The sequence below is a fragment of the Chrysoperla carnea genome, chromosome 1, assembly GCF_905475395.1.
Source record: "Chrysoperla carnea chromosome 1, inChrCarn1.1, whole genome shotgun sequence".
Taxonomy (NCBI): domain Eukaryota; kingdom Metazoa; phylum Arthropoda; class Insecta; order Neuroptera; family Chrysopidae; genus Chrysoperla; species Chrysoperla carnea.
In genome coordinates, this window is record NC_058337.1 from 57,884,128 (window position 1) to 57,907,995 (window position 23,868).

General features: G+C 28.6%; 1 protein-coding gene across 2 annotated transcripts in view; it reads left to right on the forward strand.

Annotated features, from left to right (window-relative positions):
• Positions 1-23,868, forward strand: part of LOC123304558 (progestin and adipoQ receptor family member 3) — a 50,208-nt gene that overhangs the window by 6,392 nt on the left and 19,948 nt on the right. Inside the window, exon 1 of one of the 2 annotated variants that reach the window (XM_044886370.1) lies at positions 19,747-20,205. The exons of the other annotated variant lie outside the window; for it this stretch is intronic. Within the exon in view, the coding sequence (XP_044742305.1) occupies positions 20,065-20,205 (141 nt within the window). The 5' untranslated portion in view covers positions 19,747-20,064. Of the gene's footprint in view, positions 1-19,746; positions 20,206-23,868 lie in introns of those variants that run through there. 2 annotated transcript variants of the gene reach the window in all.

Here is a 23,868-nt window from a genome sequence, read left to right on the forward strand (position 1 = left end):
AATCGCAAGAAGAAGAATAAAAGTTTAAATGTAAAAATTGTTTCTTATAAAAAGTAAACTTTGTTTTCCCGTGAGATGGTGAGTTGGAAAATTGTAGGTAGCTGCATTGATTCTAATTTCATACTAACCCATTCTATAACTGAAATTTTGAATTCAGTATAATTTTACTTTTTTAAATCAAATTAGGGGGGGGGAGGTGCCCCTACCTGCCCTATTTGGCGACGCCTATGCAAAACACAAATTTTTCGGTGTATATTAAGCCCTATCAAAATGACATAACAATCAAATTGTATAAATTAATTAGCAAAGAATTCGTAAGTCAATTTAAATAATTTTATTATATATATTGAGAATTTCTCACACTTAATAACCTTTATTAATGAAATGAATGCTGATCCCTGTTCTGCTGTTTATGACTTTTGGGACACACTGTATATCAATCTTGTTTAACAAACCCCCTAAAATATACCTAAAAAGTATTTAATCTAAGTATTTTAAAATCTATATCAGCGAAGTATGCAGCGACATTAAAAATACAGTAAAAACCTTTTAAAAGATTGTATCAAGACTCGAAAGAATTAGCGTTTGGGTTGAAACAAAACAAGATTTTTTTCAAAAAAAATTAATAATAACAAATTATTACTTATTTGGGTCAACATTTAAGTCAGTTATAGATAGTAATAATGTTTAACAATAAAATATAGGTATCAAAAAAGTATTTTATTATACTTTTTAATAATTAAAATTAAAATACATACCTTTTTTTTCTCTGATGAATCTACACAAATATTATTACTATATACCTATTCAATAGACTCAAATTGAATAAAAAATAAGTAATCTGCTATTTTTATACCATGTATATATGAAATATACATAGTATATTAAGTTTAGTCCCAAGTTTGTAACGCTTAAAAATAATGATGCCAGGAAAAAAATTTTGTCATAGGTGTTCATAGAATCACCTAATTAGTCCATTTCCGGTTGTCCGTCCGTCCGTCCGTCTGTGGACACGATAACTCAAAAACGAAAAAAGATATCGAGCTGAAATTTTTACAGTGTACTCAGGACGTGAAAAGTGAGGTCAAGTTCGTAAATGAGCATCATTGGTCAATTAGGTCTTGGGTCCGTAGGATCCATCTTATAAACCGTTAGAGATAGAACAAAAGTTTAAATGTAAAAAATGTTCCTTATCAAAAATTAAACAACTTTTGTTTGAAACATTTTTTCGTAAACATCACTGTTTACCCGTGAGGGCGCCAATTAGGCGGAAATTTTATAATATGTGTACAAACTATACACTAAATGTCGCGGTCGGTCGGTAATGCAGAAACCTATAAAGTCATTTACATATGTACTATACTTGATTATCAGTTATGTATGTGTCACATGTTTGTATGTGTAATGTGATAAAGAAATCAACACTGACTATGCATGGTATTTCAACAATTAACTCAGTCAATTGTTTGTTTTCACTTGTTTATTACAAAAAAAGCATTCTGCCGTGGTGAATACGACCTTTGTAGAATCAGACCAATAACTTTCTGATTCAGTAAATTATGGTTTTCATTTAATAATTATTTATATACACAGCCTCGGATCTAGTAGGGTGTAAACCAGGACATATGTTCCGGAAACCATAATGCAATGTGTTTGAAAAAAGATTTTAAAACGCCCTGTCGTATTTAAAGAGCTAGTAATCGGAATTAATGAAAAATCGAAAAATCAAATACAACTAATATTTTCGAAGTTATTACGCGGTCAATGGTTGCGTTACTACATTAGATAATTGAAAAATTTTTTTGAATAAAATTACAGGAGTAATTTTTTACTACATTTTACTTGCTAATTCTAAAAACACATTCTAACCTATAACATAAACTTATCTCTTTATATTTGTGACGGCATTTACATAATAAAATGAAAAAAAAATCATCAAAGAAATTTTTGAAAATTATAAGTTTGATAAAATTCGATAAGCGGACAAGTAGATCCATCTCAGAAAATTCCATTAGAGAATTTTTACCTTTTATGACTTAGATACATTATTTGTTGGATGTTACATAATAGTTTTATTTCATTCGAAAGTTTGTACTGCTTAGAACCACCAAGCAAAGAATCAAACTTTGAAATGCAATTATCCGTTAAAATTTCAAAATGATAGAATATAATGTTTGCTTACACACATTTTCACATTGTGCACACTTCTAAAAAGATTAAAAAATAATTATGTTTTCGGAGTGAAGATGAAAACTTTCTATCAGGAGGTTAATACAATAATTTACAATAAAATATAAATATAATAAAATAATATTCACAATGGAAAATAATAATTTATTGTTAAGAAAATATTTGGGCAATAATCCGTATCATAAAATTTCTAATAATTTTTGGTTCTTAACATATTTCTGGGAATCAGTGAAGATTGAATTTTTCTATTTACTATTCCTAAAACAAAATTAAAGCACAAAAAAACTTGAATTTTCATCATTTTTTTCAAAAATAAAAGTTGTAAGAAGTTTTAGTATATGTTTATAGGGTATTCAAAAAGTATGGGAAAAGTCGAGGAACTTTAAAAGGCACTTTGTTTTGAAAAACAAATGTCTAATATTTTTTTAAAAACCTACCTGATGAAATGAAAATTGAATCAACCACCGCCCCCCTCCTCTTGCAAATCCCCAGGGCTGGGGCGGGGTCAATTTTAAAATCTTAAATACAAATCCCCATTTTTATCACAAATTCACATTGTTAAAAAAATTCGATTTAAAGGGAGGGGGGTCGATTTTCATTTCATTAGATACATTTTTTTTATATATTGCCTCGTGTTTTTTTCATTTTCAAAACAAAGCGACGTCCACGAATTTTTGGAATGTTTCCATACTTTTTGAAGGCCTTGTATAAAAAAATCTTATACATGTGCGCAGCTTATCTGGACTCCGTTTTCAAGATGCAACCGTTTAAAAAAATAGCATATTTCACCCAAATTTGCATTAAAAAAAATCAGATTATTTTGAAACGTTCTAAGCACTTGATTTTTGTACAGTAATTTCTAATAATTTTCGTACATTACCATATTTTTGTTTGAAATCACTTTTTTTTTTTAAATTTATTTATTTTTTATTTAAATTATACTGCCTTTGTAACTTCTAGGTCGTTACGCAGTGTAAATAAAAGTGCAATACATTAGAATAGGTATTTTAGATTTCGATAGTAATTTGGCGAAATTACTTTATAGTCTACTTCAATACATAGTATAAAACAAAGTCGCTTCCCGCTGTCTCTCCCTATGTCCCTAGGATGCTTAGATCTTTAAAAATACGCAACGGAATTTGATGCGATTTTTTCTAATAGATAGAGTGATTCAAGAGGAAGGTTTTTATGTATAATATGCATAATATGGTAGAGAAACACTGATAATTTTAGAGGTTAAAGAAATTGTGAACAAAAGTAGAGTATTATTCTTATGGTTTGGAGCTCTAAAAGAAAAAGAAAATCGGTGGAATAATAAGCAAAGTATTGTGTTTTTAATTTAATTTCAAAAGTAGAGTAAGTTTAATAATATCTGTATTTAAAATTGAAGTTGCCGAGCGAAGCGGATAGTTCACAGCTAGTAAACTATAAAATATAAACAAACATTAGATAATGATGACTTGTCGAATAGTTTTTTAGTGAATGATGAAAAGGTTTCTATTTTAATAATAATTGTATTATTTACCTTTTAATTTAAAATACAATTTTGTTTTTGATACTATAAATATGTGCCATAACACCTCATACAGTCAGTCATACAACATACAACAACTAAATAAAATCTAACAACTCATGTCACTACTCACTTTTCAAAAACAATTTAAAGTAATTAAAGTTATATAATATTTATTAAAGGTACTAATTAATATATTTGTTAGTTAAATTATACTTTCTAATATGGGATTTATACATTATATTTATTATATGTATTATGTTCATCATCATTACAGTGTGTGTAATAGGCAATTGGTTCGTAATATGCAAAATCGTAGACCAATAAGTATGGTACAGATGTTGCTAAAAACTGGTATTTGAAAAAAAATTCATACAAATAGCAGTTTTTCTATAACTTTTCTAGCAGGGCATCTAGACCTTGAAAAATGGTATCTATACAGAGAAATGGGAGCACGTGTACAACATCCTTGATCCGACTATCCAAACTAAAAAGGAAGGATTATGATTTTACGTAACGCTCAAACAACCCAATGCTTAAACTAATTGGTTTCCCGTTTCTACGCAGACGATTTTAAGAAATGAGCTATCGTTGATTTTTTTTCCCTTTCATTAACGTGAAGAATATATAGTTAAAATTTCAGTTTGTTTTTTTTTTTTTCGTTTTTGGATAATCGGGTACACAGATAGAAATTGATTTCAAACATTATTTCTACCATCAATTTTTTTCAATTAGCGTTTCTATCGTCAATATTTCTTTTTTAGCAAAAGGGTTAGGCTTTTAGATTTTTAATGTACCTCCTATTTAGTACCTATGTAATCGGGTATAAAAATAATGATTTTATGTAAAGGCAGGCCCACATACTACGTTTTGTACAACGTTTTGTCTGCATATAGTTCAACACATTGCAGATAAAACGTTTCGTGAAGATTGGAAAACTGCGCAGTTTTGATTCCGGTGCGAGGACACTACATTTGCAGCGACAACTGAGCAAAAGCTAGATGCTATACTCCATGAAGTATGATGGAACGATTAATTTTTGTCAATTTGTTGCCATAGATTGAGCTGTGAATAATGTTTATACAATCTTAATATTCATATTCTTTATATTTATCAATATATATGTACATATCGAATCATTACATTCATAATGGATTCAACACGTATGAGGTATAAAATTGATAATGATTAAAAAATACTTGAAATATAATTTAAAAGTGGCGTCTTGGATATTCTAAAATTTGATGGGACTGATGTATAAGTGTTTAATTTAAGAATTGTAGAGCAATACCAATGCAGAACTACACATCCTATATCAAACTCCCTGTGATGTAAACGGTCATTTATATTATATTATCCCTTTAGATGTTTAATTCAATGTAATTGAGATGATATTTTTGAAATACAATTTCCTAGAGCGTCAAAATAAAAATTTTCAATCATATTCTTGATAAATTTTTGAGACTTCATCAATTTTTTAGGTTTCTGAGTCACCCACTTGTTCTATTCATCAGATATTAAAACTGTTTTTGAAACTCCCTAAAAAGTGAAACTCCCAAAAAAGTTAGGGTGAAATGAGGAGGCGAACGAGTGATGAAATAACGAAGAGATTTATATAAAATTACATTATGAACACATAAATTTTCTCGATTTATAGGGGACTCTCGACTTTGTATTGAGATGAAACTAACGATTTGTATTGAAATGAAAGACAAAAAAGAAAGATCTTGCACTCAGATAGACATCTATAGTTTCATATAGGGATAATATATTCAATTAACTCTCAATAAAGTTACAAAAAAAAAAATTAATTCTGTGATTTAAATTCAACTTTTTGGTCGAACTAAAATATCCGTATGTTGTTGAGAAAAAAGAAGTTGAGTGAAAAAAATGGTTTATTAGAAGGAAACCGATTGTTTACAAATTTTCATCATAACCTTCGTGTTCAGTGTGATTTCTAATATAAGAATCGTTTATATGCCAGCTTGTTGAAAAATCTATTAAAAAATCGATTATTTTTATTTTTTTACGACACGCCTAATTTCTATGTATAAAATTGAAAACGTTTTTACTATATGCAACTGTACATAGAGAGACAGATGTATTTATTATGCTTATTAATTATTAAATTGATGCAAATTGAGTTAATAAATACACGTTGATCCTATTTATACCAAGTGTTAATACAATGTGGCCATTAAAGCCAACGCCGTATGGGAAACTTTTTATTATTTGTTCTATGAAGTTATTCTTGATAAAAAAAAGTTATTCTTGATAAAAATTTCAACATATTTAAAACTCAAAATGAAAAAGTCAAGATATCAATTTAATTTTTTGCATTCGTCTACGAGGTTTTCCGAAAAATACTATTTTTGTTTGGGAGTATAGTACCTACCTTTATTTTGTATAAAATCAACAATCTTTTCTTAGAAAAGTTCAAAACTACGGTCAGAAATCTAATAATAATAATGACAAAATAGACTTTGTCATTTTTACTAACTTTTCTCCGAATTAGATACATTTTTCGTCAAACCGATCGTATACGAATGTAAAAACTTAAATTGATATGTGACTATTTCATCTTGCGTTCTAAGCCAAGCAGAAATTTTACGTTTCATTTTTTTTAAGGTACCGACTTAATTGGTCACCCTGTATATAGACACATACTTACTCTCAAAGTTTTCTTTTCACAGGAACACTGACAGTACCCACAATTTCCGTTTTATAAATACAATCATCAGGATTGTATCTTACATCAAAAGTTTACATTTTTGTTTTCGAGTTTAGCTTTTTAAGTTAAGAATTTAGAAGATTTTTATATAAGTAAGTTTTTTAAAATAAGCACAAATCAATGTGCTTTGAACGAAAAAGCACAACAAACAATCTTCATCTTCGACACATTTATTTATGATAGCAGATCCGAAGTCCTTATAATGTTGCCTGTTATTAAATTATTAAATGGCTACCTATGAAGTTATTAGATAAGCATAAATAGTTGTGAAATACGTTTCAATATTCTGAAGCGATAGAAAAAAAGGATAAAAGATGGTACATATCAAGTGGTGCCCAAACTGTACTTAACCTAGTAGATCATTTGGAAATTTTTTGATTAAGCTATCATTCGACGTTTTATTTTTAATAATCGATACTAAACACCTCCCCCTTTGTCCTGTTTATGGGTCACCCTTAAAAAAACTTTTCCGGAATCATTTTTTAGTTAAATCATTCATTACTATTTTTTACCCTTTAACCTTCGTTCATCCTTCACCAGCTCTTCCATCGGCACCCTTCTCCAAAATTTTTCGTTCTATGCTTATTTTCGCTAGCGAAGACCCCTTTCTGTTTTCATAGAGTCCCTGTTCTTATTTTCGCTATCATGGATCCTTTTCGCCTTGGAATCGGCACCAAAGGATCAATATAGACCACTTTGGGAATGACTGGATTGGTCAATATTTAAAGGACTAATAGGGAATATCAAAACAAGCATTCTGGTACAGTAAATATAATTTCCGGAAAAGATCTCTTTCGTAGATACAGACCTCAGTACTTTCAAAACTTTTTAGATCTGTGCAGAATCTGGTCCGTTCTGCATGTGGAAACTCTCCTATTCGGAGCTACATGAATTAGAAACTTTTCAACATCGTTTCGTGCTTGTGATCTATGCGTTGGATTTTTGAAAAATGTTTCGACCAAAGAGAGAGAGAGTGGTCAAAAGTTTTTTAAAGTCAGTATAGGCGCATGCAACTTTCAGTCTATAATGACTACGCTACTGTCTGTTTTCATATCCGAATCAATCATTAAATTATTAAACAGCTACACTTTTTACCACTCATAAATATATATGAAAAAATACTTGTTATAAATTTTTTATGAGGTATGCTGATTCGTTGATTGTAATTAGCGTACCATACCAGAATGGATACTATCTGAATGTTGAGAGTGTTTAACGATACATACGTGTAATCAAGGAGATATAAGCGCAGTCGTACCAAAATAAATTCGTATTTTGTTTTGCTGAAATCAGTTTAAGAACTAAATACTGATTATGAAAAATACCATCACCCCACATTAAAGTATAGCCTCTCATTTCAAGCTGTTAGGAATAGCAGACTGCAGAAGAGATTTGACGTCGGCAGATTATAATTAAAAAAAATCCGATTGATTCAAGAACTTTTTGTATCTTCAAAGTATCATTGGTGATAGTAAATAGCGCTCAAGGTATTCAAGAAGTTGCAGGGGTAGTTTTTGGTACCATTTTTTGAGAATGTATTGACTACTGAATACATTCTACCGGCATTATTTTGATGACGCAAGACGCTCTTGAAACAATCAAATTTCTTTAAACAAAAAGAAAGTGTTTTTCGAGTAAGGCCACCTCTTGCCATCTGTAATTTGGCATTTTGGTGTAAAAATTGTGCTTATCGCGGAGAGACTTTGCTAACATTAGCTCTCCTACCATGTGTACTTTATCCAGAATCGATTCTAAGAGAATAATCTAATTAAGGGAGTAGCCGCAATTTGTAGTTGTAAATATAAGGATTTTTTAAGGTTTTTTTCTTCTTCAAACATTTAAGTTTTTTATGTATTAAATTAAAGGTTTTTTTCTTACTGAAGAAATATACATTTGAAGGTATTACAGTTTTTGTTTTTGTTACAAATTCAAAATTATACTCGTTTACATAAATAAACGAGTTATTGAAGATTTCGCGAGACGTCAAAAAAAGCTTCTTGCGCTGGAGAACGTCATCTTGGATTGGATCATCTGAAACAAATGGCAAACGTAAATGGTTAATAAATCATATTCACTTTCGCTCAATCGAAGCTTGTTACAAAAGTTTAATTTTTATCAAAAATTTTCGCAAAAAATTAGCATTATTAATGGAAAAAAAACAAAAATAAACTAATAATAATGAAACGAGATAAACTTCGATCAGGCTGGAAATTAAATAACTTAATTAAATTAAAGAAGAATCGGTTCAGCCATCTCTTGTCGACAGGATACGAAGTTATGGTTTCGACAAAAACGCATTTAAAGTTTTAAAAATATCTTCAGATTGCTTGAGGCTGCTTCATTAAATGTTGGTTTATATCAGCCAATACTGATTGAATTGGTTTGAAATTTTCAGGGGATTACCTTTGAAACATTATACTATCAGAAAATGCAACAAATCTATTTTTTCTCAATTCGACTGCATATACCCCCCTAACTTTCGAATCACAGCATCTTCACGGCTTAGTCTCATAATATGTTAACTGAGAGTTAAGAGAGCTTAGATCCATACATAATAATTAAATACTGAATGGATGATAAGATGTAATAATAATACCACAAGAAAACTTTCTATTTACACACTTTTTTTTTGTTAAAAAGTGCTTGTCATTTTATATTTTTTGTTCATTTTATGTTCAAAAAAGAAGTATTTACAATCTTATAATATAAACCAATCAGATGTAATATTTATCAAGTTATAAAAATTATTTTACATTTATTTGCACTTACTTTAATAATTACAAGTAAAAGTGTATTTGTAATTGTTGCTGGTATACGTCACAGATTTACATTGAAAAAATTTGTTTATATAAGTTTTTATTACAAATGTTTTTAGAAATGTAATGTATCTATCTACACATATAAGAAATAATAACTGGGCCAATATAGATTCAATCCTGGGAGGAGATTGTTGTGAATTGGACCAAACTTATAAACCAAAGCGGGCCAAGTCTTGAATAAATCGATCTCGTCTAGCTACATATTGTTACTTATAGTTACTTATACTCATAAGGTCGATTTACACACATTATTTTCTTGGGTAGTAAAAAAAAGTAAGCATGTTTGTTTGTTTGTTTGTTTGTTACGCTTTTACGCTAAAACTAGCGAATGGTTTTAAATGCAACTGTACAGCAATATAGCTCATACTTCAGAATAACACATTAGATATAATTTATAAAGATATATTAATAAAAAAAATATAAAAAAATTTAAAAATTAATAATTTAATTTGACATACAGATTTACAGATTTCTGTAAAAGTAGTCATTTGGCATCACCATAAATTACAGATTTCTGTAAAAGTAGTGAATATAAAATATTTCACGGCCATCTTTTCTGATATACTCAATGAATAATTACGACTACTATACATTTCAAAAAATAGAAAACCATACATATATTTTACCTGTGTAAAACAATCCTTACCATTATTTCGAGTGTCATAGAAAGGGGATAAGTGAGAGCAATCTTTTTCAATCTTTAATTTTAAACCCAGCGAAGCGGGTGGGTATCACTCTAGTATTTTATCATTTTTAAACGTTAGTGTTGTTAACAGTTTATAATTAATATCATGCTCATGATAAAAAATTGTGATTAAACAAGTAGGGGAAGGTGGTCTAAAATGATCCTCCTAAGAAAAAATGTAATTTATAGCGAAACTATTCGACATAAGTACAACGTCGAAATATTTTCGAATTCTTTATTCAAATGTTACAATATTGGTATGTAAATTTCTTTTGATCTGTTCAAATTTAAGAACTATTCAATATTTCTCAAAAAGGATCGTTTTGACCGACCTTGTAAGGATAGTGGGTAAAATGATCCCATTACATTTTTATAACATTTTAACAGTTCACATAAAATATTAACTGTTCTTTTACATTGCATCGACGATTAGTATGAACACAAATATTACTGGTAAATTAATCTAAATCAACACATTCAAGACTCGTTACATGATGGGGGATCATTTTATCTATTATAATTTTACACACAAAATAGGGATCATTTTAGCCTATATAAAAGGTAACATTTTACCCATAACGACGTATTTGAAAACTTGCGGTAAGTGAGCATTCAAACTAGGCCTACGTTTAGGACGTAACGCAGTTGCGAGGTCTATATTTTAAATCGAACCTTTGATCCTCGGTATACAAGTCTAACATTAAACATTAATGATTGTTAATATTTAATGGTTACATATTGTAAACAATTAGTTTATGATCTTAAAAAATTATAGAAGCACTGATTAGCTAGCATGACAGCATGATTTAGTTTATATTTATATGTATAATACGTTTACAAGTATAACTAAGTTTACATACATCCAAATTTGGTAAGCTAAACATCGGCTTTTTTGGGTTACCATTACTTTATTCCAGTCAGGCTTTTCAATTGTATGCCGAACTACGGCAATGTTATAGATTTTCCTATTTGCACCAAAAATTTGCCAAACTCTGTCAAACCTCCGATTACCATTAGTTTATACCAGTTTAAAGAGAAGAAATTTACCCCCAAGGTATCAGTATATATATCAGGCAGGTTTTTGCAATTATATGCCAAACTTTGGCAATTCTATAGATTTCTCTAGTTTCAACCAATAATTTGGTCAGCCGAACTTATGCAAACTTACGGTTACCATTACCTTACATCAGTTTACCCCCAAAAGGCTGTTCAAGTATTACGTGAGCACTATGGGATGGCGGAAGGGTCTTTGTTTTGCTTATTTTGGATGACATGGGGGTAGGGGAGTCTAGATGATGATTACGTCATCGGTAGTTATTTACTTTTTTACACGAATGGCAACCCTCACATTGTTTATGCTTGCACAACAACAATTAAATTATCGTCGTAATCTTGGTTGTCAGCTTCTGAGACAATACCCAAAAATACTGGAAGATTTTCTAACATTTCTGTATGGACGACCACATCAGGATCGTTGCAGAATGTTGTTAGATTCGATAAGGCCAAAAAATATAAAATTATAATTATAACATTATAATTATAATATGAAAAAAAATACATTTATACATAATTGAAAAATGTTTACGTAAGCATGGGGGGAGGGGGTAAAAGCTTTACTTACTTTTGCTTACAAGAGGCCCCAAAAATTAAGTTATAAGGTGGTTAAACTCATATTAATTCATGATTGCTTAAATTTTCTTATACAAAATTTTTGTTTAATTTAAATGATTCATATGTTTAAAATTTCCATTTTATATAAATTTATTAACAATGGTTTCTGTTTAAATTTCACGTTGAATTGACCTTTTTATTGTAATAAAATAAACATAAACCTCGAAAATAAACTAATGAATACCACCATATCTATTGATTGGTTTTGAATAAAATATAAAAAAAAATTTTTTAAATCTATTATTTACAAATCTACTGTAAGTACATTAATATGTCGTCTAAAGGTGGGATCACACTAAACATACTTAAGAGGGTAGAAAAGATAATAGCTAAGTGCATTACCTACAAAATTTACCAATTTTCACGCATCAATAACTGTGGGTAATAATTATTATTTAAGTATTGGGAACTGACACGGAGGCATAGCTTAAAAAACATGTCGGAAAGTAACTTATACTTTTAAATGTTTAACCCATGTGATTTAACATGGGTTAAACATTTAAATGTAATAGTTTGTTTTTTCTACCACCAGACTGCGTGCCTCGATTTGTCAGTTCTTAATAATAAAATTTGAAATACAAAATCAAAATATAACAAGTGAAAATAAACAATTGGCTGAGTTAATTGTTGAAACACCTGTAAATACAGTATTGTCCATCAGTGAATTAGAAAAGTATAAAAAGCCAAGCCAATTATGGCGGTCTTTCGACCGCCATTTGTTTGTTATTGTTTTCGAAAATTTTTTGAAATATAGAAATTTTTTTATTTTTCGAAAATCTTTTACAAGACTTAGCAGTTGGCACCACCTACAAATTTTCAACTCATATCCTTCATAGTTTTGGGAAAAATGGACACTTTTTGGACGCATATAGACGGCATAAGGAACATTTTTTACATTTAAACTTTTGTTCTATCTTTTACAGTATACAAGATTTGTCCTACGAACCCAATTGACCTATGTTGCTTACTTACGAATTCAAACTCACTTTTTACGTCTTTACCACGCTATAAAAATTTCAGCTCGGTATTCTGACAGTACACCTATTCACACATTTTGTTAGTATTGTCAATATTTCTAAGCGTTATAGACGTGAGACTAAAACTAGTATATCTTGATATATATTTCATATATACAGGGTACAAAAACGCAATGCTAGGGTACTGTATTTTTTTAGAAATCGGATTGTGCAAGACAAACTTTATTTATGCGTTTGAATAGATATGTTAGACATTAATGCACTAAATGCTCTTTCTCCTTGGAAAATAAGAACTAGTGATCTGTCCCCGTAGGAAATGATTTTCGGCCATTATTTCTGAAAATATGAATCTTGATAGTTCTTGATTAGTAGATAAAAAACTCTACGCTCACTAGAGTCCTTAAAACTCAGGTTTTTGATGAATTTCAATATAAGAAATATACATGCCTTCAGAAGCGTATACCTGGCGTAAAATTATCCTGAGGAGAAAACTTTCTTGAGGGTATCATTCCATTTTCAAGGAAGTATCCAAAATATGGCAGAAAATGGGGTGAGTAAAAAAAATATTCCATCTCTCGGGTTAATAACATATGAAATTGGAGAATACAAATTTTTATTTTTATATACCATATTTTGTGGTGTATCGTTGGGCAGATCTTTCTCCTCAGACAAATATTACGCTAGATATAGGTAAGCTTGCGAAGGCGTCTGTTGATGCCTATGTTTGAACTTGGAGTTTTATTATGTCCTTTCCAAATAGGCTCAAAAATATTTCGCTTATATCGACTCTATTTACAGTAATCTGATAGTTCTTAATGTATAAATGTCTGTTTAGTGTGAACCCGCCATAAAAAAGATAAAATTTTATTAATTTATACATCAAAAATGTAAAACAAGACTGCTTGTACAGTGGTTTGTCTACAAATATAAAAAAATTTAATGATAAAAATAAATTTTTTAGTTTTGTGGTATCTATTTAAACCTTTTCTATATAATTTATATTGACCTAAAGGCTTTGTTATTCTAATTTTATGTTAACTCTGAATACTTTTGATAAAAGGATTGTTATATTTCATTTAACTATTTCGCAATCTTCCAATCACAAAAAAATATGATATGTATTTTCCCAAAAGGTCCAGTTCATTAATTTGCTTATTTGGTCAAGATAATTAATTTGTGATTTTTGAAATATCAAGTTCGTTTAATTTGCAAAATTGGTCAAGATGAACCATGTTTTTGAAAGATCAAGTGCACAATATTGCAACTAAACTCGGTCAAGATGAAAGATAAAATATTTTGTGTGTCAAATATTTCATTTTTATGCAAAATTGGTGAAGATTAATCACATATTTAATATTAAAAGTGAGTTAAAGTTGATTACCCAGATAACAGTAACTTTTTGTAAATTCTCTATTTAATTAAGGCAATAATCTTTAATTGTAGGTACTCCTGATATAAAATCAAATAAAAAATGTAAAATATAATGAATTTACCTTTTAAGAAAGGTTTTGTGTAATAATTTTTTAGGGTTTCTTTTCAAACAATAATGTTATTAACATTTCATTCTTGATTTTTAAAAGTTAATTTTAGAATTTTGATTTTTAATTTAAGTTTATTGAACAATCAGTCAACCTAGATTTTATAAATAATGCTTAGGCTAGTCTCCCTAATTATGGACAAGATTTTTTACGGTATACACTCTTAGCGACTATGAGAGTTTGTTCTTTATGATGTAATTAACAAATCCATTTTTGACCTTTCATAGATTTTTTTTAGATTTGTTTGATCTTCGGGGGTGGGGGTTTATTTCTAAATACCTGGACCTCCACTTTTTCTCGTTTCCGCTCTTTAAAAACAGACAATAAAAAATAATAAATAGCTCCATTGTTTATAAATAATTTAGAGCTTATTAAAAATACTAAAAAATACACCAAAAGTACTACATTTCGGTCTTGTTTGTATCTTTTAAATCCCTTCTTTCTTTCCTAGGAAAACTTTTTTTAATTTGAAAATATAATTGTTTATAACAAACGATGCATTTTTCAATTATTTTTACGATCAATGCATTTTGGTTGAATACAAAAAAAACCCATTTTTTCTTGTTATTTTTGCATGTTACCACACATTTTCGGTGCCAAATTTCACGCGAGTTTTTGGTGGCCAGTTTTGTGTAAATTTTACGTATTTTATTTTTTTACTCCATTAAGAACAAAGTTTTCATATTCGCTAAGACAGTACCTACCTAAAAAACCTAATTGGATTTTTGTTCAAATAGGTGTACTGGCCTATTATTTTAGAATTAGTGTTTGTAATTATTTTAATAGCTACGTGAAATTCAATTACTTATGCGTGGCATAGGTTAAAAATTTATTTAAAAAAACAAAGGATATTGAGTGTATTTTTAATTAAGTATCATAAATTGTTTCGTTTACCAATTGGATTGATTATTATTTATTTCTTACCACTATCGCTTTTTTAAAGTAAAATAAGTACCAAAATGATCAGGGGAAAATCCTGAACACAATGCACCTAAAAATAACTGGAAAAGCAATATAAATAAAAGGAAAAATCCTTAGCCAAAAGTTACCAGGGATTTATTAAAAAAAACTGACCAAAGTTAAATGAGTGGCGGCGGGAGTATAAACCTGTGAGTTTAGGTGGTAAACTCATGGGCGATAATTTTGCTATTCTTTTGTTTGTTCTTTAGTTCTGTAAAACGGCATGAAATATCTAGATGATTTTTTCCTAATTTTAGAAAAATAAAATGAATTCATGTGACGCCTTCTTCGCAATAATAAGATTGCTATTTTCTTTTTCTAAAAATATGTTTCACTTTTATACCTCCATAACATAAATCACACCAAACTGTTGATTTTTTATTTTATTCTTTCCAGTGAATTCAATTCAATAATTCAGAATTAGTAGATAAGATAAAAAACTTTAAAGCTTTTTGAATTTAATAGTTTAGGTTGGGTTAATTCAGAGCTATTCGTTAAGTGTAGAACAAAGCTTGCGCCATGGGTAGCTAATCATACCATTTGTAAAGCATCTTGTTGGCCATTTATAATATATGAAGTAACAAGAGTTTTTATAGGCGTTCTCATGTATAAAACAAAGGAAGAATCTTTAGAAAACTTATTGTGTGTGATGACTTAAAATTAATTTTCTGAAGAGTCTTTCTTTGTCTTATACATAAGAACGTCCATAAAAACTTTTCTTACTTCATATATTATAAAGGCTAACGAGATGCTTTACAATCGGTATAATATCTACAACATATTACATAAATGATATCGGGTTGAAAGATTTAATTATTATAACTAACCTTATGCTATAATTTAGTTAATTTAAATAAACTAAAATAATTTATAAGCACGTCAATAGTTACTCTTGGGTTTCTTTGAAATGAATTAATGTATATTTAGGTTTAGAAGTTATTTTGAAACCAACAAACAAGAGAGATATTTGTCTTAAAAAGACAAAGAAGACTTATTTGTCTTAAAAAGAGTTACATTTTTCTATTTCTTATAAGATAACACCTAATTATAAGTATATTATAATATAGAATGTCTCTTAGAATACAGAGGTGTGGTTTACACAGCTTTTCGTTTGTAAACTATTCAAAAATAATTTGATGGACTTGAGTTGTTTAATGTTCCAGAATTTAAAAAAAAAAACCTCACACGCGTTAAAAATTTCTTAGAATTAACAAAAAAAAATTCATTTATTAAGTTTTCGGGAGCCTTATCTCTAAGGCAGCTCGATTATGTCAAAGATTCTTTCTATTGGGAATTTTCAATACTATACTCAAAGAGATTGGGTATGTCTCAACAGTTTTTTTGTAATAATTAAAAGTCGTTGCACTTCCATCAAAAGCATATCTTTTCATATACTTCTTGAGAGGTCAATTTTTTAAAAACTAAAAGGAAAATTTTAGAAAAAGTTTTTTTTTGTTTAAATTACAACACTTAATTAGTAATTTTATTTCGTATTTATTAAATTTTTTTGGTCTAGACATTAAAGTCAATTTTAAAGTTAAGTAAAATATTTCAATATTTAATTAAAAAAGATAGGCTATATTTGATTCAATATTATCAATGATGATAATAAATTTATTAATTCATTATCAGAACAGAATTCGTTATGTATCAATTTTTGAAATGAGGAAATAAATAATTATCATAAACTTCATAAACTTAATACATCTATCTTTTTAAAAATATAAAACATCACGTGGTTGAATGAGATGAGTGCATTTTATAGGAAGTACCTACCTCCAGGATAGAAACTCGTCATCCTAGAAAATTATATAATTCTGGCTTCTTTTCCTTATGAGTTTGTTACTTTTAATTACGTTCACAATTATTGTAAATTTATCCAAAAACCAACGCCATTTTAACAAGCTTTTTTGGAACGATCTGTAAAAATATGCTAAAACTCGATATTTGAGTCCATTCGGAAAATATCAAGTGCGTAACTAGAACTTGGACCCATTCGGATTCCAAAAAAAATATTTATACAACAGTTGTTAATACTTTTTAAAAGAATTTCCAAATTAAAATGTTAGAGATGTTTTATAAAATGATTTAGTTGATTTAAAAGGAGAGGGAGGAAGATAATCAAAAATTTGGTAAATTAACGCGATGCATGATGTATTACACTCCACAATTAATATTTAGAAAGCATTCGAGTAAATCTAATCAATATACACAGATTAAAGATTATACAGTAGAATCTCGATAAGTTAAAGTCCAAGGGAAACACAAAATATTTTAAGTTATAGAGGTTTTAAGTTATCAAGTGTCTATGTTAGGTAAAGGTTAATATAGAGGTATGTACATGTTTCTATGTACCCTAGTTAATATAGAGGTATGTACATGTTTCTATGTAGTTACTGAGGGCCTATACAGAGATTATTTATTTAAGTTATAGAGGTTGCGTCTTTTAAGTTGTAGAGGTTTTGGGCTCTGATGGGAGGGGAACATAGTATTTTTTGAAGTAACAGAGGTTTTTATGTTACCGAGGTTTAAGTTATCGAGATTCTACTGTATTACGGTCACATAATAACTCTAATAATCTTTAATAAATACGAGATACAATAGATATATAGAATATAGATATTATTTATAACTTACTATAAGGTCAAGTCATATATCTATTTGATAATAATTTGAATGCCGAATACATCCGAACTTAAATTATTTCGTTCATCTTATTATAAATTTATATTTAATACTACCCACGTGTTTTCTAATCTTATCTAATTCTGAATTTAGGTATTCAAAAATAATTTTTGAAAAACGAAGGTAATAGATTATTTAACGAATTTATGTCTATGTCATGAAACTGATATTCCTTACTCTGTATTCCATATCCTTTGCCAAAAGTTATATGACAACTATGTAACAATTTACAATTATAATATTTTTTACACACATCCAAATAACAATAGTACACATGTTAAAAATATACAGGTAAGTGTGTGACAAACTGATATGTATGACATAATGAGGCCACAGCCACACTCTCATAGATTATGTCTCAAAAATTTTAGCACGTTCTTTAAATCTAAATACTTCAATAATATGCAACATAAAATATAAATATTTGAATTCGCTTTACAAAATAAATTTTAATTAGCTTTAAATTTAGAAAAAAATAAGTTTAATTTATACACTGAATAATTAAATCAAGGTATAATTAAATTAGCGGACCCATTCAAGGTAGTCAGTAAATATTTAAATAAAATATCTAATTAATATTGTTAATTTACCCTTTCCTTCGGAAGAATAGAAAAATTTTGCGTGACTGCTCATAATATATCAATGAGCTAAAATGGAGCTCGCTACCATCATTTCGAAAAAGATAGGGTACTTTCGGTAGCGAAAAATAAATTATGAAATTTGAAAAAGTTAAAATTTATGTAAAAATATACTTAAATATTCTGATTTTGAGTCATAAAAGCACATTTTTCTTTTATAATATTAAAATTAAAAATCTTAATTTTTAAACTGTATACACGTGACCTAAAACGCGGGCAAGCCCTGATGTGATGTCATATCGGTATGAACCATAGACCATCAGTTAGTTCAGTGTAGACAGATAGGTATAATACATCCATAGATGATAAATATTTATATTTATTATAATGAGTTGTCTATGAATATATCTGTCAAACTTATCTGTGTTATTTCGTATAATGATACCGATATTACGTCACCAAATTGGATGCCCGCGTTTTTTACTGTCAAAAAAAAGTTTTAAATTTAAGTTTTTGGCAAGAAAGTGTGTGTATTTTTCCGAAATAAATTTTTGGTGGCTTTTTATTAGCAAAATAAACATTTGGAAGTACTTTTTCAAATATAGTAGAATACCCTATTGTTCAAATTTTACATCAACATATGGTAGTCTAATGATAAACTTTGCTCAACTGCTAGAAAAGTACATGTACTTATTATGCACGTGTATGAAGTGCATAAAAATACATTTATCTGAAGCAACTTTATCGGTACCACATCTTGTATTAATTTACGTTTACAATACACACGAACAATAGAAGTCAATGAGCAGATTTCTACAGGCGGTCAAACGATTTAAATAATGCAAAAACTTCTTTAATCTTTTTCAGTATTTGATCAAGTAAAGGCTTTATAAATAATGATCTAATGCTGTATAAGAAGCAGTACCGATAAAGTCAATTTGACTTTATACTAGTAAATTGTTACGTGATAATAATACTAACCTTCTTGTATCCTAGTGTAGACAAAATAGCTATTTTTTGGTAACGCTTCTTTATTTCCCAACAGCATCACCTCGGCTTATGGATAACCTCTTATACAAGATCATCTGATCTACAATAGGAGTTTAACAGCGCATCAATTAAAATACGGACAAAAGTAAAATTAACATATCGACAATTGGGGTGAATTTTGTTTAGTATTTTTTAGTATCCTTAAAAGATTAAAAATAATTTTTAGATTTAGGTTTTACAGGGACAATCGTAAAAGCTTTAGAAACTTTGTAAATAGACCTTGATGAGTTTGTTATTACGATCAGCTGGACTAGATTTGAAGGTCCTGAATTTTATCTACAGAATCATTAAACAGACAGCCATAAAACATCATACAACACTGGACTGTGTGTTAGCAAGACATGCCATGCTCATTGTGGCTACGAGTGGTGTAGTGTATACATCGTTGCCATTTTGCTCTATACTCTATAGTCTATACTTCACATTTAGTGAATTGTCTTTCATTTTATAGTGTTGAAGTTTAGTGTATGTTTGTATACTTAAACGAACTGTGGTGTATCATGTGTTGCGGTGTTTCTTAACACAAAAGTTTCTTTTTAATTAATATTTTTTAATTATATTGTATTAAAAAGAAACAAAACAAAAAAGAAATAATTGAAAAACAAATCCAGAAAAGTGTATTTTAAAAAGTGATACTTTATAAATAAATAAAAAATTATATATCAAAATGGATGGTGATAATTCATCAACCGCAGCAACAACGACTGATTGTTGTAGTTCTGCTTCACAACAATGTTGTGACAGTCAAGAGCATATGACAAAAGTGAAATCGTTATTGGATACAGCACTTCGACAACGTTTTGTTACGGTGAGAATAAAGTTTCTTATTTCACATGTGACAGGTGTTTTTTGGTGTCTGTGTATGTTTGACTTTTATCTACGGACCAGATTCGCGTAAAAAAAACGATCACTTTCAAATCTCCCTAAAGTGTTTATTTTTTTCCGGGGAAATAGAATGTACTTAACTCTTAATTGATATATGAAATATAATCCGGAGGCTAATTGCAATAAAACTTTCTCATTCATCTTCAGTGAATTTGAAGGATTTTTTTATTTGCACTGTAGGAAAGAGATATTTTAGAAACGCTTAAAGACCTTGAAGAATTAATGGGATTTTTAATTTTATTATATAAAATTTTATCGTGTTTGGTTATGTTTTTATTTTATCCTAGTGATGCGGAACACTTGAAATAATTTTAATGTATTGAATAATAGGTTATATAATCTGAATTTCGAAAATTCTAAATATGCAGTGCAGTGGTATGTTTTGTATAATATGTAATGTTGCAGAACATGCAAATTTGGTTTAAATATTTTGCAAAAAACAGATATATTAACCAGTATGAAATAAACATTTAACCAATTCCACCATTTAACAAATTTGCCAATCTATGCAGGATGTAGTAAAATTGAATAATGGTAGAGGCGTAGAGCAAGAAAAATTAATTCGTAGTATTCATTGAAATATGGGAAAATCACAAAATACGGATTTATATCACATTTTAAACAATATACGCGATTTATATCATGCAGCTGTAAAGAAATAAATAGTTTTTGAAAACAATTGAAATGACTAGGTCATTGCTACCTGGACTCAAGGCTACTTTCAAGAGTATTTGTGTCTTTTATCGCAATTAGGGTTCATCGAAAATGACCTGGTGAAATTTTTCCCAATGTCGGGATTCTATATTTTCAGGAAATTTAATTGAATATACTTTACTCAACAAAATATGGAGATCGGCTACTGAATCATTGTATAATTAAATTAAATATTAACATTAAAAAAAATCACAGTCAATGTGAACTGATAAAATAAAATTGCAACAAATAATACATGATTGAATCTGATTGGTCTAACGACGTATTTATTATTTTCTCTCATATGATTATTTTTTAATGATTTTATTACATTCAAAGGTAAAATAGAAAGTGCTTATATCTCGAGAATATATACAAAAAATAAAAAATGGTCATATTATCTTAAAATTGGATGTAATACAAAAATCATTTTGTTCTGTTCCATGTACTTACTTATTTAAAAATTTTGAATTACAAAAAAAAAAAAAAAAAAAAATGTAATTGAACTGTGTCAAAAGAAATCATTGACACTAAACTAACAACTGCGGTTATTTTTTAAATTATAAATATTACTTTTATTATTTATGCAAAATTATTATTTTAACATTTTGTATATTTAAGAGTTAAAGAACTATTATAAGGAGCTTCGTTTCAAAAATGCAATACGATTCACTGGTTAGATTTAACTTGTAAGTGAAATATTCCTTGGATAAAAAGTAAGATAATGAAATGATTACGCTTTGAGTAAGAAAGAAACGGTACCATTTACTCCCTTTCTTTTAACTCGTAGTGTCTGCTTGCCTGCCGAAAAAACTTTGAATCAATTTTTAACTCTTTTCCCGTAATCCAATCGAGCTGAAAGTTTGCAGACAGATTCGTGGCGACGATAAAAATGATATCACGAAAATATTTCGTTTAAAAAATTTAATTATAGTATAATTTTGGATTTTTCGAAATTATAGTAAACTTAATTTACAACGAAAGGGCATATAATAAAAATTTTGTTTTTATAGGTTAGTTTTTTATATGTTTTAACTCCGACTTATTTAGGAACGTTTTATTAAAGGAGCAAATCTTAATCTTTTACTTGTTCTTGGTCTAGTAGTCTTGATATTTAGATACTTTAATAATAGCCTGCTTTGGGGAATAAGAAATACTGATAATTTTTTTGTGAGAATTTCATAAATTTTCGTCCATTTTCACTAAACTCTATATTAAAGAGGAGGCAATTTTTTGAAATTACCTTGAAGATAAAATTATTCTTTCTCAAAGTATGACAAAAATAATTTCGGTTACATTTTTAGTGGTTGGTTTCGCGATTGCGTAGGTATGCCAGATATGATTTTGGTCTCGATTTGGATGGCTCAGTTTTGGTTTTGGTGTTGCTACAGCAAATATACTATTCATTTTGAAGGTAATGCAAACTCGAGATCAAGGCGTTAAGGCTTGAACCGATTTGGTTTATGCCTATAACAAAGTGATTGTGTCGTAAAGGCTATGTATTTAATGATATATCTACTCTAGTAGCTAGTGCGGCTAGTGTACTACTCATTATATGTAATGTTATAGTAATAACACTTAGAATGTTTTAACTAGTGCGTTTTTAATGTCTTAGAGATACCAGAATAGCAAATAGCTTCTAACGTAAGCATCTTTATTTTTGGCCTTTAGCTCTTTGACTAAAACTAAATTATATATATATATTTGTAATTACTTTTTGTAATTGCTTTTAACATTTGCTTAATTGTCTGACAACTCTATAACTAAATAGAATTTTATACATTTATTATAAAAAATTTCAAATTTGTTTATGGGGAAAAATGTTGAAAAACGTCAGATTTGCTTTTTGTTGTAAACATTGTACCTACCTATTGAAAATAAATTATTAAACGATTTCTTTAAATTAAAATTTTTTTAATTTATTTCTATTGTATTTCTTTGTGAATTAGATAACCTAAATTTTTTGACTTATAAATTAACTTATTAAGCGATATTCAATTCAGAGTAAATAAAAAAAATATGGTCTATTATTAAAACCAATCAAATTCTAATAGAATTATTCAGCATAGCGTCTGTTCCTAAATACAAACAGTTATGCTGCCCATCACGGACGGTTTGTCTTTGTCAATCCTATAATATATTTAATAACAAAGAGATAACTATGATGGCTTATATTTAGGTGCAGTCGACTAGAATTTCATTATAAACTGTAAGATAGTGGCAGATTGTTGGTCTGATTTTCTAACTTCTGCATCGGGGGAGGTGTGTTGCTCACCTCTTCAAGTCTAGTTGCGGGCCAAAAAGTATAACAATGTTGACGGAAAATGCATATTATTTTCCATTTTTAGGTCCTAAATTTTACATGGCCATTGGCAGACCTCGTTAACATTACTACTTGCGCAACTCTTCAGTAAAAACATGAGAGCTAATATTTTTTAATATCAATAATTTTTAGCCCATTATTGATACGCTACTGAGTACCAAAATACTTAAAATGCTAACAAATAAATCTTTTTAAAAATTTTTATTAACTTTTATTGTTTACAACATTAGGTATAATATTGTTTTTTGTTTACATTTTTGAATTAATATAATTAAAAACGTGTACGATTTTATTAAAATGTAAACAACAGTATGGGATTAAAGTATAGTAAAAAATTTCAAGGTTATTCCATATATGATACCTGATGTAAACAACTCATGAATCAAAACAACAAAAATAACGTAATAAAATTTCTATACCTACACAATAATATTATTACCATAAATAAAATTCAATCTCTATTTAATCGTGTAATTTTTCACATTTCCCGGAAATTAAAATACAGAGATTGGTCACGTACGAGAAAAAGCTGAACATTATTTTCTTGCTTATGCTAAATTTTAGTTACAT